At 36.2% G+C, this 17,651-nt stretch overlaps 1 protein-coding gene across 1 annotated transcript; it reads left to right on the top strand.

Moving 5' to 3' along the window:
- Positions 1–402: 402 nt before the first annotated feature.
- LOC125674138 (neutral cholesterol ester hydrolase 1-like) lies at positions 403–17,410 on the top strand. Its single transcript, XM_056166066.1, has 5 exons — positions 403–896; positions 10,227–10,352; positions 14,980–15,103; positions 15,198–15,261; positions 15,360–17,410. Exons 1-5 carry the CDS (start codon positions 750–752, stop codon positions 16,147–16,149), a joined length of 1,251 nt encoding a protein of 416 aa, XP_056022041.1. The 5' UTR covers positions 403–749; the 3' UTR covers positions 16,150–17,410.
- The last annotated feature ends 241 nt before the right edge of the window (positions 17,411–17,651 follow it).

The raw sequence follows: 17,651 nt of genomic DNA, 5'->3' as shown, positions 1-17,651 counted from the left end.
GATTGAAATTGGCCCAGTGGTTCTGGGTAAGTCGCAAATTTGAAAAAAACTAGGTCACTGGTGTCAATCGTAATTACATGTAATTAACTTCTTGAGAAACTTGTGTATTGTTTAACGTCCCACTCGAGAATGTTTCACTCATATGGAGAATTTTGAAGTGAAGATGAAATATTGGAAAACATTGAATGAAATGAACGATCTATTACACACCACTTGACACACGGATAAACAATACAGTGAACAAAATGATTCTGTAAATGTCATGATTCTGTAAATGTCATGATTTACATCAACAAATGATTCTGTAAATGTCATGATTTACATCAACAAATGATTCTGTAAATGTCATGATTTACATTAACAAATGTTGAATGTATCTAAGACTGAAGTAAATCTTTAATAATTAGCAACTGGGTATGACAGTGTGTACTGAAATTGTGAAAGGTTTTTTTTTTTTTTTTTTTTACAAGTATCGTGTAAACGCTGTTGCGACAATAGCGGATCTAAAAGGCACGGTTTGAGGGTTTTGTAACCCCTCATCTTTAGTTGAATATCATATAACAAAATTTGTCATGTTTTAGCAATTTTGCGGCATTCGACTCCTTTTAGAGGCTAAAAAGGTACAAACTTGGGTCGCAACAACCCCCTTCCATTGGTCATTTTGTGTATTCTACACGGAGTTCAACAAATAAAAGGACGAGATAAAGCTACACCTCTTATCGATAGGTCAATTTCTTGAACGCAACAAAATGAAGTCAGTGTATATTTCTGCAGCAATCATAATCATATTTTCTGGAATATTGTCTTTCTATTTGGATGTCAATGTACCAGAACCTATCAAGGAGAAGTTCAGCCTCAGAATTATGGAGGGATGTTTGAAAGGCCTCGGTCATGTAGTATGTGCATTGTTTATTTGTGTTGATTATGTATACCGACCTTGTGGAAACGTTTAAACTTGTCACTCCCGTACCTGTGGATTGGTGTCTTGATACACTCTATTGGGTATGATAGAGGGCGAAGCCCTCTCACGGCCCGAAGGGCCGTGAGAGCGGAGCTCTCCCTATAGGTAACACGTATATACATGTGTAAAAGGAAAATATAGGAAAATAATGAAAAATTAAACCATACCTATGGAACTTGAAAAGTTTGGTACCAATGGCGTCGATTCGAATATTAGCGCGTGGACATGTATTCCTCCATTTTGAATCTCGTCTACCCTAGTTCACGTCGTTCTGAGATGTTACATAAAATCCGTAAAAACCTGTAAATCTTATTTTCTTAACCATATATAATCACTCCACGATTACCGCCATGTTTTTTGTTGTGGTTCAAACGCTATGTTTGTAAATTTGCTAAATAACGACGCTGAATATGACGTCACAAAGTACTGTTTACATCGATTGCGTTATATTTCCCGCGTTCAATATATAGGCGGATCAAATGTCCAAAATTAGGATGCTTTGATACAGCTCTGTCCTCGTGCTAACTTCGGGTTATTTTTGTCCTGTTTTGGATATAGATACTAATGCCAAAACTTTTTTGCTTCGCCCTCAAAAACGGTCACGCCGTAAAACATATTACCTGTGGGTATAATATCTAAAAGGTGTCTAAATGTTCAAGATAACGCAAGTACAAGATTTTCTTGGATAATATTTTGGGTACTACAAAACAGAGTACGTTAGAGTACTTTGGAGTACGTTGATAAAGTTTCATAATTTGATGCAATTCAATTGTTTATTTGTATGTATACCACTTAGACATGCTTATAAAATAATATTGCAATTTTTTTTCTCAAAAGTATTTGTTTTTAGCGACACAACATTAATTTTATTCAAGATTTACGGCATCCCGATCCCGATTATTAGTATTTTGTTTGGAGAAAGCATTGAGCGAAGTGACATAATACATCAATAATTAATTTCATATATGATCGACAGTTACTCTGAATTCATAATCTTTGATTTTCATGTTTTCTTTTCCTTTTTGTTGTTTTTTTTGGGGGGGGGGGGATGTCGGTTTTTAACACACGCACCCCTGTTTTAATTCATCAATTTCTTTTCTTTTCTTTTCTTGTCTACTGGTCAATAATTGATTAAAATCAATCAAATAATTCCGGTGGTGATTGAAAACGACAGCGGTAATCATCAAAGAACTCAATTACCCTAGTCATTTTCTTAGATGTAATTATTTCATTTTTATTTAATTAAAAACACCAATGATTAATATATTTTCAAGGAATTCACTGTTCAGTTGACAATAAAAAGATTTGATACATAGAAAATAAAATAAAGGCGTAATCTTGAAAATTTAATTGTAATGCTCTAATATTTATTGTAAATATGTAGTTAAGGTTGATCGGGATCAAACGGTAGACTGTAATTCAAAATAATTCCTAAAATAATGAAAACAAACACAACATATTCCAGATATATACTAGCGGGGGAAAAAAGAAGAAGCTGTATATAATAAAATTTAGTATAATTTTTCTATATTTATTGTTTATATTTATAAAATCTAAACAATCGATAAAGGTGATGTTTTTTAACAATATCGGATAGTACTCGACTCAGATGCACAGACTTTTTCTTGGTTAGTGAACACATGTTGTTTATTGAAGTGTTCGTACGTACGAGTTTTACTGGTCAATACTGTTTGGAGTAAGAAGTGTAAAAGGTTTGTTTGGACACTATTCGTTAAGGAAAGCACTTTAGTTTTGACAAAATGTACCCTTCTGTCATACCACGACTCAGCGAAAACCAACATAATCGTGCTGTTGGGATGCTTCAAGCTGGAATGGCACAAAATATCGTAGCAAGACACTTTGGAGTTCATCGAAACACCATCCAGTCATTCAGGAGACGTTTCCAACAATCTGGTAACACTCGGGATCGACCACATTCTGGGCGTCTTCGTGTGATGTCGCGTCGACAGGACAACCACATTAGACTTGTGCATCTGAGAACTCATTTCCAGACAGCAAGTTTGACTGCTCTTCGCATTCCTGGACTTCGACCAATCAGTCCAAGAACTGTGCGTAATCGTCTGCGCGAGCACATCAGACCAAGGCGTCCAGCGGTGCACCCAATACTACTTCAACGTCACCGTATCGCTAGACTAGCGTGGTGCAGACGACATCTGCGATTCAGAAAACAGGACTGGGCCAATATTCCATTCACTGATGAATCCAGATTTCATTTGGATAGCAGTGACGGCCGTTGTAGAGTGTATCGTCGCGTTGGGGAGCGGTACCAGGACGTTTTTGTTGTGCAACGTCGACAATTCGGTGGAGGTAGCGTTATGGTGTGGGGTGGAATATCAGCACGTGGAAGGGCCCCTCTACAAATTGTCAATGGAAATCTCACCGGCGTACGCTATAGAGACGAAATTATTCAGCGCCATGTGATACCCTTCATACAGAGACAGCAAAATCACATCACTCTGCAGCAAGACAACGCAAGGCCACATGTTGCAAGTGTGGTCAGGGACTTTTTTGTTCAACAGAATGTCGATGTCTTGCCTTGTCCAGCTGTTTTCCCCGATTTATCGCCAATCGAGTACGTCTGGGATGAATTGGGGACTACGTCTACGCCGTTTACCAAATCAGCCAGTGACATTGGCTGATTTAGGCCAGGCTTTAACCAACATTTGGAACAACATCCCTCAAGCATTTCTGAACACTTTAGTCAGCTGTTAGTGGCATCAATGAGTCGCCGTTGTCAAGCATGCGTGAATACAAATGGTGGTCACACGCGTTATTAACTTTGTTAATTCAAGTTCGAATACCAGTGCATGTCTTTCGAGTGTGGTGAATTGACGTTATTCGACGTTAAAATTAATGGATTATGAAATGTTGTAACGATACATTTGTTAACAGTATTACAAAAAATAAAATTTGTTCATCGTTATTAATTATTATTTTTTCGTATATCAAATAATGCACAGTTTCTTTTTTCCGCTAGTATATATTCATTAGGTTAAACAAAAGTAACAACTTCTACGAACAGTAGTTAAATTGCATTAAATTATGAAATTTTACCAGCGAACGTACTCTAACGTACTCTGTTTAGAAGGACCGATGTTTTTAACTTCTTCTTTCCCTGTGGGAGTAAATTATCAATACCATCAATATTGTCTACTAAGCATTGAACAGGGTCATGCCGAGATGGGAGTTGGTTTTTTGTTTTTTTTTTATACCGAGATGGGAGTTAATTTAAGTAATGGTTTTAAAAACGATTCTAAAAATTATTCTAGATATAACTTGTGAAAGTGAAATTTCATAATCTGGCCAAGAACTTTAGTTAAACAAAGGAGCGGAAACCCCAGTCATGGCTTGCAAGACTTGGCTGAGAAGAGAGACCACAAACTTCAATTACAATCCTGAAAACATTCTCGCTTAGTGGTCGCTTCCCGATCGTTCCGTATACAGTGCCCGCAACCACGGGTGCTTGACGTTTTTACAGGGGATCATTAAGTCCATTTTGAACCCAAACTCTGAGATACCATCAATATAGATTTATATTTATGGTACCACAGAGTTCGGTCCCAAAAACGGGCATTGCCCATGTGGACGTTTTAAATGTATATACAAAAGATTGTCTTTTCGCAAACAAACGTTTCACAAGGTATATCACGCCGCCATCTTTTTTAAAACTAAAATGCTTGCAATTTTCGGCGAAAAGTTTTATTTGATATAATAATTTGACCCCTATCGTCTAACAACAACCCTGTCAATGTCTTAATTCTCGCATCGTCATGCAACTGGAAATAAAGTCCATTTAACGTGCCAACGCCTGCCGTGACACGGGACCGTCGAATTAAAGGTCATTTAAACGACCCGTGATTCTCATCTTTTAGCTCACCTGAACTAAAAGCTCAACTAAGCTTTTCTGATCACATCAAAAATTACTTTTAAAATTGTGTAAATACATACAATTAATTACCGAGAGAGTAAACCCTACGGGTTAAATATATATATATATATATATATATATATATATATATATATATATATATATATATATATATGTATGTATATATATATATATATATATATATATATATATATATATATATATAGTCTATTATGGTACTTATTTATTATCAAGATTGTGATATATATTTATATGAATTACTTGTGCATACGTGAATATTGTTTTTGAATGCTTGTTTAATATGTTCTCCATGTTGTGTTAACAGCGAATGAGAAAAAATAAAACTTGAAGCGTAGTCCGTCGTCTGTCCGTCTGTCTATAAACTTTTCACACTTTCCACTTCCTCTTCAGAACAACTGGGCCAATTTCAACCAAACTTGGTACAAACCATCCTTGGGTGGAGGGGATTCACGTTTGTTCAAATGAAGGACCGTGTCCCTTTAAAGGGAAGATATTCACAAAAAATGCAAAAATAGGATGGGGTCATTTAAAAATCTTCTCAAGAACTACTGAGCCAGAAAAGGCTGAAATTTACATGAAAACTTCGTGAAGATTCAAGGTTGTTTAAATCATGACCCCCTGGGGTAAGGTTAGGCCACAATAGGGGATCAAAGTTTTTACATGCGAATATATAGGGGAAATCATTAAAAGTCTTCTTCTCAAGAACCAATGAGCCATAAGAAACTTTGCTGGTATAAAGTAGATTTACATTTTTCCCCGACCATGGTCCCCGGAGGTAGGGTGGGACTACAGTAGGGGTCAAAATTTACATGCTGATATATAGGAAAATCATTTTCACCAGAATTATTGGGTCAATTTCAACTATAGTACACACCATCCTTGGATGGATTAGATTCAAGTTTGTTCAAATGAAGGGCCATTCCCCCTTCAAAGGGAAGATAATCTCAAAAATGCAAAAATAGGGTGGGGTCATGTAAGAATCTACTTTTCAAGAACCACTGGGTCAGAAAAGCTGAAATTTACTTGAAAGATTCTTGACATAGTGGAAATTCAAAATTGTGAAAAACATAACCCCAGGTATTGTGTGGGGCCACAATAGGGGATCAAAGTTTTACATGCGAATGTATAGGGAAAATCTTTAAAGTCTTCTTCTCAAGAATCACTAGCCCATAAGAGTGGGGATTTACTTGAAACCTTCCTGGTATAAAGTAGATTCAAGTTTGTTCAGACTATGGCCCCCGGGGGTAGGATGGGACCACAATAGGGGATTCAAGTTTTAGATATGAAACTTTCACAATAAAAGAATTGTTTAAGAATTTTTTATTTTTAGCACTTGTTCACAATTAACCACTGTCACTGATTCATTAACATATAATTTTATAGTTACACAACAAACTTCATTTCTGGCGCTGAATCCCACTGTCACCGTTTTCATGTTTACCTAAGTCACATAACATCACTGTCCAAGGTGTAGAAGTTCGGCCAGGGTTTGACATTTACTTTTTTTTTTAGCACTAGACCAGTCGGGCTACTTCAAATGATTTTTACTAGACCTGACTTTATATCCACTAGCCCTGACCAACTTTCCAGAAGAAAAACTTATAGTTTCTCCATATTTAAATACTTCATTTAAATGACAAACGTTAAGTTCGAACCAAAACGTATTTAATTGTCTCAAAAATATCTTAAATCTCGTCATTCAATTTGATTTTCAAACACGATTTCTGTTTCTTTGAATTCTACCCGGCACGGATATTCTTTAGTCTATTTAGTATAAAATGACTTCAACTGGCTTTTTATTTAATCTACATTTCATAGGCCTTGCTTTGTTTCTTCCTAACCTTTTTTTTTTTTATACTGGGACGTCTTTCCTTTAGGACGAGAAGTCGTATTTAAATATAAAGACATTCCCGCACATATGTCAAAACCGATAAATAGCTGTTTACGACGTAAATTAACTTAATAAACACTTTATTATAGTCAATTCAAATAAACTGTTTAAGATTAACATCGCGTAGATGTCGTAAAACATCACTACCGACCGCGACTTATTTATTAGAACTAAAAATAGAGATTATTCCATCACACGGTTCAAGATTACTTGCAAACTCTTTATCTTACGGTTTAAAGTAAAGTTTCGTGTTTATTTTTTTTAAAACGACCAGTCAGACTAGTAAATCGACATTTACCCGACCGGACCTATCATTTAGTAGACTCGTCGAGGGTCACAGTTTCACCAGTGTCCCTCTGTAACCTCTTATTTTCTATGGCGTTCTGTTTGTTTTTTAATATTTGTACAACGGTGAAAATGTTGGGTTGTGTGTGTGTGTTGGGCCATTCTTATCATCTTCTCGTGCCATCCTTCCAGTTAGTATAAGAGCCTTCGGTGTCTTAAGTGTTTCCACAGCAGTCTGTCACCATGTACCCAATGTTGTAAAGGTCTTGTCATTACGATAAGGTCGGCTACATCACTGCTATCTAATGAAACAAAGGGGAAAGCTGTTGCCAGTCAACCAATGTCTTCACATTGTCGTTTTCTCTCAGTGGCGGATTTAGAGGGGGCGCAGCCGCCCCCCCCCCCTAAAATTTTCAAATTTAAGGTAAATCGCAGTACATGTATCTTGTTATACCCCCCGCAACAAGTTGTGCGGGGGGGGGGGGTATACTGGAATCAGGTTGTCCGTCTGTCTGTCCGTCCGTCCGTCTGTAGACGCAATGGTTTCCGGACTCTAAAGCATTATCCTTTCCACCTACCGTCACCATATCATATATATGGACTACCCATGGGATGAAGATGTTCCCTATCGATTTTGGGGTCAAAAGGTCAAAGGTCAAGCGCACTGGACATCGAAGTAGCAATATGGTTTCCGGGCTCTAAAGCGTTATCCTTTCCACCTACAGTCACCATATCATACATATGGACTACCCATGGGATGAAGATGTTCCCTATTGATTTTGGGGTCAAAAGGTCAAAGGTCACGCGCACTGGACATCGAAGTAGCAATATGGTTTCCGGGCTCTAAAGCGTTATCCTTTCCACCTACAGTCACCATATCTTACATATGGACTACCCATGGGATGAAGATGTTCCCTATCGATTTTGGGGTCAAAAGGTCAAAGGTCACGCGCACTGGACATCGAAGTAGCAATATGGTTCGGTTTGTCATGCCATTTGTTTTTTACACTCAGAAAAGAGGTAGTTTATACCTATTACCAACACCCTTTGGGAGATTGGGGTAAGCGGGGGGTATTCTTAGTGAGCATTGCTCACAGTACCTCTTGTTTCGGAAAATGTACTAAACGATAAAAAAGCAATAATTTCTTCCACTCCCGGAGAAATAAATGACAAAATATTTTGATTTTTTGAATTACTTTACTGGGAGAACTTATTTTTTTCCAAAAAAAAAAAAAAAAAACACCCTTAAAATTTGGGCCATTTCATTAATTTCACCTTCGCCCCCTGGACCCCCACCAGGGCTTCGCCCTGAACCCACTGCGTCATAAAGTGGCGGCCCCCCCGTAACCGCAATTCCTGGATCCGCCCCTATCTCTGTATGGGATCTGTAAACCTGCATGTTGTGCTTTTCGGTAAATAGCCCGTGGGTAATGGGAGAAACATTCCACGATGATGCCTAGAAACACTTCGCTGTGAACAGCAGTAAAATCTTAATCCAAGGTCACTGATGCGGTCACGAAGGAGGGCGGAGAATCTTTTGTGAATGGTTTGACATTTTTATGGTAATAGGGCATAAATAAGGGGAGTCATCACTGACGTCATCAGTCAGAATGTGTGTGGTGTAAATCTGGTGGAAGAGGCTCGGACAGGTGTAGAATATCCTGTCACAGAAGAAGGTCTCTGATGCTGCAGGGTCTCGAAGGTTTTCTGGTGTGTCCTGTTGTTCTGGAAGGTGTCGTGGAAGAGAAGGAATCACCTAATCCTGGTCCTGTTTTTTATGTATTTTTTTTAAAATTTCCTTTATAAACGGCAATTTTATTATTTTAAAGAGACACTACAGCTCATTTTGCGCAAAAATCATGAAATGACAATTTTCCCAGCGCTTTCTCAATTTTCGTTGCATTGTTGAAAGTATGAACTTTGCGAAAATAACACTTATCTAAAGTTAAAAATTATCGTTTTAACGTAAAAATTAATACATTTTGATGGCCTATACACAAAATATCGAGTCTCCTCCTTTCAGTCTTCAGACGCATGCGCATAGACAGTAAACAGTGCAGCATGTCGTCCAGAGAGAGAAAGTGTAGTTGATAGATCTAGAATTTTGATAGATTCTGTGAGAAAAGAGGTAAAGTTAGAATGAGATAAAACTCATACGTGAAATAAAATTTACCTTGGTATCAGTTTGACCGTTGGAAAACAAAGAGCTCGGAGAAACACATGTAACTCAGTGGCGGATCTAGGATTTCCGAAGAGGGGTGTGAAAGTCAAAGATTAGCCAAAGTAATCGGCCATTCTGGTGCAAAATTTGGATTTTCATTCACAATCTGTGGGGTAAAAAGGGAGGGGGATCCTGGCCCCCTAAATCTGCCATTGAGACTAGCTGCGAAGACACCACGTTTAAAAGTAAGTGCTATTTTTATCTGAACACGACACGTGTTAGTTGTAAAAACATCGGTCAGTGGGAACAAGGAAGGTTTCTGTTGAAATAATGATTTATAATTACTTATTATAAGGAGCAGGGAATAATCTTATACTTGAAAGGTGAATGTGGACCCCTTTGAAGGGGAATTTAAATAATTTCCTACAGAACACCTTTGCTGTCATTCAAAACCACGTGATGTAAATAAGCATTCAAAAGTCCGAGTCAGCATGAAGAAACCTTTGAATTCCGAACGATCTTCAAAGCGCAGTTGAGAGTAAATTGATGCATCCCAATTGTTCAAAATTGTCAGTATCGATATGAAATTTATCATTTTATCAATACATGGTTTTAAAAACACTTGATTAAAATGTGGAAAATGAGCTGTAGTGTCTCTTTAAACTTTATTAATTCTTCATTATCCTGATAGAATAGAGGTCAACTCTTTGTTCCCGTTAGGAGGCCTCTTAATCTCCTAACATAATTACCGACGCGAGGTTAGAGCGTTCGCCCCGCAAAAAATCCTTAGATATGAGTCAAGGTGACTCAGGTGAGCGATGTGACCCTTGGGCCTCTTGTTTAGTATACATGTGCCTGTATTTAAAATATGTGTCACATGTTGATATAGTGATACAACCTAGAATGATTTGAATATTTTTTCTTCGAGCTAATTGCAGAAGACGGAAATGGAACAGACCCATCTAAATGTATTCATATTTGCTCTTTATTTCGTTAGATAGATGTTCTTTTGACACTTGGTGTAACACAACCATTTTCGCCATTCGTTAAAAACTTGGGCAACCACGTGTACAGAGTCTGCACCACAGGCAAACTGTGGAATCCACAGGATAAAGATCTCAAGGTACATCAACATTCATTTCTGAAAGACAAAAACTGATTATCTTTATAGGATATGTTCTTTATCATAGATCTAATGATATATATTTGCTCGTAAATCTAGTTCTGAAGGTTATTGCATGAGCTACTTGTATATAACTCTGCTCAATACAGAAGGAGTGGTCTTATGGTGCACCTTCTTGCTTGGAGAGAACCACGTGCAGTAAAGAGGAAAGATATTCCGGTACATGTGTTTTACAACACATTTAGACGCAGGGTGGGACAATACAAATATCCCTTTCTAAAGAACCACTGGGTCAGAAAAGTTGAAATCTATATGAAAACTTCCTGACATGGTGCAGATTTAAGGTTGATAAAATCATGGTCCCCATGGGTAGGATGGGACCACAATGGATATCAAGTTTTACAAGAGAATATTATATTGTGAAAATCTTTAAAAGTCTTCTCAAGAACCACTGGGGCACATAAGTAGAAACTTAGATGGAAATGGCTTGACATGGAGCATATTCAAGTTTGTTAAAATCATGGTCCCCGTGGTAGGGCGGGGCCACAATAGGGGATCAACGGTTTATATTCAGATATATATTTGAATTTTTTTTTAACGATCTTCTTCTCCAGAAGCACAGGGTCAGAGAAGTGGAAATATACATCACAACTTCCTAACATAGAATAGATTAAAGTTTTTGAAATCATGGTCCCCGGGGATAGGATGGTGCCACGATAGGGGTCAAAGTTTTATATGCTAATATATATATAGGAAAAATCTTTAAAAATATTTCTTGAAGTATTTAAAACTGTATGACCCGATGTTCATGTATTATTTTTGTACATAATTACTTTAAAGCAGATTAATTATTTTATAAAGTTATTAACTTTCCCTTAATTACATGCTTGAAAACATCTGCATGTAAAAGAAAACAGTGCGAATATTATTTAGAAAGTAAATATAGTGGCTACATATATAAATCATCCCATAATAGACGTCTATAAATAGACCCACGCGCGTCAGGGGAACCCCAACATGATGTATTAACTCATACGCAAATGTCTAGTTTTAAGGCTGAAAGAGCGTAAAACAACGAATTACTAAGAGGCATTTGATATTTTTATTTCTATTAAACTTATGGTACGGTACTGTTATAACAAAATACACAACTTTACACAAATAAGACCACCGATGATCTGAAAGTTTGAACTGGTCACGTGACTGTCACTTGAAATGGCAGAGTGGCGCTGTTATTTGTAAACATCGATTTAAAGTAGGGGTCTAGTAGCGTGACGTCATGTCCGGATCGAACTCCGGTATTGGTTCACGTACTATTATTATCAAACGTATTTTTACATTTACCTGGATGTTTTTTCATTTAGTAAAATGAATACAATAACACTCAATCACTTATATTTGAGTAGACAATGGCTCCAATCTTCTTTCCATTTTTTGTCATCTAATTCACACATAAAACCAGAGGTACATATTTGTTTAATTGATATACAGGGGTATTACATGTTAAAATTATTTGTAAATTAAAAAAAAATCATGATATGCAATAATGCACTTGTGCAAATAAATAAAACAATTCTGCACATGTTATATATTTGTTATCTTCTATTATGTGAAAATCATCTTCAAAATGGCTATTTTGGCCAAAAAATGTAAATATAAATTGAGATGCTGTGAAAATATTATGCTGAGAAAGGGCAGATTTTTAAAATGTATTTTAACAAGCATTCATATATGAACATAATATATGAGTTTGAATGAAAAATCACAAGTAAAATTTTTAAAATATCCATATTAGTGGTGTTGCAGTGCCGTATTTTTGACTGCCGAGGGCCTGTATTGGGTTCAATTTTGTACCACCATTATTTAAAAAAAACATGAAACTGTAAAATTTCACTTTTAATTATTTAGTTAGACATATTTATTTAATATTGGAGGAAAAAAAATTGCAGCATCATACCTCAAACAAAATGTTATGGACATATTCTAGGACTTCTTCAATGAATTCTGATATTGCCGTTTGACAAATGGGGGTACACGTAATAAAAATACCCTAACTTACTCATTATACTGACAACCCCCCATTTTTTTGTTTTTATCATACCCTCAAATGATCAATCTAAGTATTTAAACTCAATTTTTTGAGAAATCACAAGTAGGTCCAGGACTAGGGACCTACCTTAAAATCAAATTATTTGGGTTAAAACAGGTGAAATAATATATGATAGGTCGTACAGTCTCATAACTACATACTTGCGATAATTTAATAGCGTTTTTACGAGATGGAAAAAATATATTGTAATTCGGACCATACAGCTTTAAGCTAGAGCTTTCATATTTTGTTGATACATTCCCTACGGCAAGACCTTTCAAGTGATCCAATGGTGTGTGATCTTGTGACCTTCACCTGGAAGTTTGACCTACTTTTAATATGATTTTAACCTATTCAATATGTTCTGAACTATTTAAGGTAGATCATTCACATCTTTTATTATAAACAGGTTTGTAAGTTGATAATGAACAACTCCTGTATGGGTTCAGGGAATTCAAAGCACAGTGAAGGATATCTCACATTAAATACATATTTACAGCCCTGCAATACATGTAAAATAACATTAATATGAAATCACAGAATGCATTGATTAATAATTGACAATATTACTCATATGGTTTATGAATGTAAATTTACATCAAGATAATGTATTACTTATCTCAAAATCACAATGAAGGGAGACAACTCTTAAAGTTACATATTTAAGAAATCTTTGAGCTGTTCATAGTCAGTATGAACGGATTTAGATTTGAGGCAAATTCTGTGAATCGCGCTAACTTAAAAGTGCTGTTCATTTCTTATATTTATATTCATTTACTAAAACAACTTTTGTTTACATTGCTTCTATTTTGTTGCAAGCATAAAACGAACTCCTAGCCTCTGTCACAATCGCATTGTGACGTACATCAACACGGTGCAATGTATTTTGGAGATCGCAAGATTGGGATGATAATCCACGTAAGTTCGCAATCTTAATCCAAAGGTGTGACTTGCGAGATCTTTGTAACACATGTTGTATTTTTTCAAATCATTATGCCCTCTCAGTTGCGTGCTTTAAACTAGTAGTCCATAATCCGTTTATAGTCAATATGTGTCGTGTGCTGGTTTGTTCATAGAGGAAAATGCGATTTGTAATATGAATATACTGGTATGAACAGATTTTCTCCCATAAATAGTCTTAAAAAATACATTATCATTAAAACTGAAATCATATATTTACCATTCTATGGGAAGAGTCTTCCACATACATGTACATTGTATATCTATGTGGATATGTACATGGACTCTGTAATTTATATACAATAGTCTAAAATACTATTTACTAAAGTTAAACTCAATTGCTCACTCGGAACAAATTAATCAAATATCTTGATTATAAAATAAGTAACTTGATAGATTCACCAGTTTACTCGAAATATATGATATTGATGAGCTTTAAACAAAACTATCTTTCTTTCTATATCTTACCAGATAAGAAGGAAAAGTCTTTGTTGAAAGTCTTAGTCAAAGTGTTCAATATCAAGTCAATATTAAGTTTTTTCTCTCTCCAAACCAGACAAAATGTGCTCAATTTTGGCGGTAAAACCCAATGACCAAAACAATAAAACCCAACCAAAAAGCAACTTCACAAAACACAACCATTGAAGGTCAAGAACACTACAAGACCTTTCACATATGCCTTAAGTTAATGACTATTAAATGTGTTTACCTATATATGTACATGTAAGGGCTAGAGGAATGAAGGAGTGGATATAGGTTTTTATCCCTCCCGAGATCGAAGATCGGGGGGGGGGGTGTATTGTTTTTGTCCTGTCTGTCATTCTGTCTGAAACTTTAATTTTGCTAATAACTTTTGAACAGTAAGTGCTAGAGCTTTGATATTTCACATGAGTATTCCGTGTGACAAGACATTTCCGTGAGTACTAAACCTTTTGACCTTGGCATTTGACCTAATTTTTAAAAAATTGACATTGGTCATAACTTCTAAATGGTAAATATTAGAACTTTCATATTGCATATGAGCATTTCTTGTGACAATATCTTTTTACTGGTACCAAGGTATTTGTCCTTGTGACCTTGGTCATCTTTGGAATTGGCCATTATGAGGGGCATTTGTGTTTCACAAACACGTCTTGTTCTATTTAAGCATATATCTATAACAAAATTCATTCATTAACCTCAAGATCACTCTATTACAATTTTTTAAGGCAAGACCTTCTTTACTGATTTTCATATCATGTCCTTTGGCCTTATGACTTTGGACTTGGAGTCTGGTCTACTTTTAAGTAAAAATTCTATTAGATATCCGAAATTATTTTAGGTAGGGATTTCATATTTTGTATATAAATTCTTTATTTCAATACCTTGTGACACAATGGTTTTTGATCTTTTGACCTACTTTAAAAACCTGACCTTTTTAATATCTTCTGAACTATTTCAGGAAGACTTTCATGGTTTGTAGATAGAATTTTTGTGGCAAGACCTTGTTATACTTTGGTGTTTGACCCAATGTTTTGACTCTGAAATGTCCAATGTACACGTACTCCTATACAGGGCTTTAGTTCCATTTTCTGACAGATAACCAACAGAGTAATGAGTGGAGTGCCTGTACGGATGTACGAACCTTTGTCATCGGTACAGAAATCCAACAGACCAGTACTCATATACATCCATGGCGGAGGCTGGACCTTTCTATCGGTTGGTCAGTAGTTCCTCTCTTGTAATTTACATGTTAGTGATTTTGTTAATTAAATTAACACTTTGATTTACACAATCTTCGTCGTCTTCTGCTTTAGACAACTACGACCTTCTCAGTCAAAAGCTTTCCAAGGACGCTGATGTTGTTGTCATATCTGTTGAGTAAGATTACTGAATACTTGGAGAATATCTAACATGACAATGAACACGTTATCCTCACATTCAGTAAATCCTAGTACACCTGTCTTCTCTTGTTCTAGATACCGACTGAGTCCCCAAAATCCCTATCCCGCTGGTTTGAATGACGTAACCAACGTAATTTCATACGTATTTAACAATGCTGAAGACGTCGGAATCAACCCGGGACGTATCGCTGTAGGTGGAGACAGTTCTGGTGGGAACTTGGCAGCGGCAGCACAACTTCGCAAAGAAATGCGTGGGAAAATAGCAATACTGCTTCTGTTGGTGCCTGTGTTACAGGCGGTGAATCTGAAAACGACAAGTTTTACAGAAAACGTAAATTATCTGCGAAACAGCGTTAACAATCCCTATCAAGCCTTATATTTCTTGCATTACCTTAACTTAGATTTATCACTCTACAGTGCATTCAAAAACAACCAACATACGTCTGTTGACTTTAGGCGAGGAAAGTATCAATTTTTGTTTGATCAAAAGAAGTATCTTCCTAGTGAATACATTCGATCTGAAGAACTTAGAAAAAAGAAAACGGACATTAATGATTCAGACAATAAGACATTATTCAATGAAATAAAAGATAAGCTAACTAATCCAAACATCTTTCCCCTAATGGCCTCAGACGAAGATCTTTCTCATTTCCCGTTTACTTACGTCATGGCAGCAGGATATGACATCATCCGTGATGATGCCATAATGTTTGCGGAGCGTCTGAGACATTTAAAGAAAAAAGTTCAGTTGTCACATTTTCCCGACGGATTTCACAATGATTTAGTAATGTTTAGTGGCCCACTGCAAGTTGATGTTGGAGTGAGAACAGTAAATGACATTTGTCGAATATTAAAGAAACTGTAGAGCAAATATACAAACACACATATGAGATACCAGTATCTTATGGCGTGTAAAACGTTGCTATATTCGATAATCTTATGATGTATGTTCAATATCTTGTGATGTATAGACGATAATCTTGTGATGCATGTTGAATATCTTGTGATGTATGTTCGATAATCTCGTGATGTATGTTCTATATCTTATGATGTATGTTCAATATCTTTTGGTGTATATTCGATAATCTTGTGATGTATATTCTATATCTTGTGATGAATATTCTATGATCTTGTGATGTATGTTCGATAATCATTTGATATATGTGCAATAATTGCATTGTGGGTAATATGACACAACAGCGTTCTGTTATAGTAAGGACAATTTTCATTGGTTGGAAATAGCTAAAGTATCTTGCGATGCAAAAATAACGTCTTCTTTAATGATATGAAATTGAAACTCAATGAGGCAGGAAACCCTTTGATAAAATTGTAAATTTCATGATCCTAGAGTAGGGCTATCAGGGTGGGACCAAAATTGCCATAGTGATTTTAAAAATGTCTTTATCATTTGAAGGATTTCTTTAATACGCCGGTTTCGAGATACGTCCGAGTTATTTCCCTTTGGAGAACTCTCGTACATAGTAAGGCGCGAAAGAATTTGTTTACGCGCGGGAGTGGGACAGATATTCATCTCAATGTAAGTGAGTGTACTCAGTAAGTTTCTCATACGCTGTTTGATAACCCGAATTCGACTAATACACAAACAAGTAAGTGATAAGCATTGAGGGAATAATTAAATACATAGAATTCTTATCCTATCACGTTATCTCGCTGGTCATAAGTACCATATCCAAGATATTTCTTACAAATATGACATTGTTTGTATATTTCCACTTTGGTAAAACATTTCTTTCCATAGTATTTAGTATTTCCCACATTTACATATCTAAAGAGAAGCCGCTTTTAATACATTTCATCGTCTTCCTCGTTGGCTGTATATCCACTCTGTCCCACCTAGGCATTCAAAGTTCCACTAAATGCACCTCCTATACAGAAGAGTTCGTATCTCGAAACTGGCGTATTATCCTGATACGATATAAAATGAGACATGAAACTTTGACAAAAGCTAAAATTATGCATATATAGGGAAACAGAAGGGAATGAACCAAAATTTTGAATCTAACCCCAACCCCCCCCCCCCCCCGACTTGAATAAAGTATATAACCGTTTTAACTCCTGCATGTACTTTATACGTACTTCGAAATAAAATTATATTCTGACACTTTTAACGGTTTGTCGATATGGATTTGAATATCGCAAGTTCTTTCCAGAGACAGAAACTTGATAGCTATGTAAAAAAAAAAAGTGTGTTCATCAGAAGAATACGATAATGTGGGGAGTGGTCGGTTGAGAGAAAGTGTTTAAGAAATTATTTATGCATCAAAATTGGTACCGTATAAGTTTTACATTATGACCCCTGGGTCGAGGCCTCTGCCGGTGGACTGTTAGTCCCCGAGGGTCTCTACA

Source organism: Ostrea edulis, chromosome 1 (assembly GCF_947568905.1).
Source record: "Ostrea edulis chromosome 1, xbOstEdul1.1, whole genome shotgun sequence".
Taxonomy (NCBI): domain Eukaryota; kingdom Metazoa; phylum Mollusca; class Bivalvia; order Ostreida; family Ostreidae; genus Ostrea; species Ostrea edulis.
This window is presented reverse-complemented; position numbering and strand designations above follow the sequence as displayed.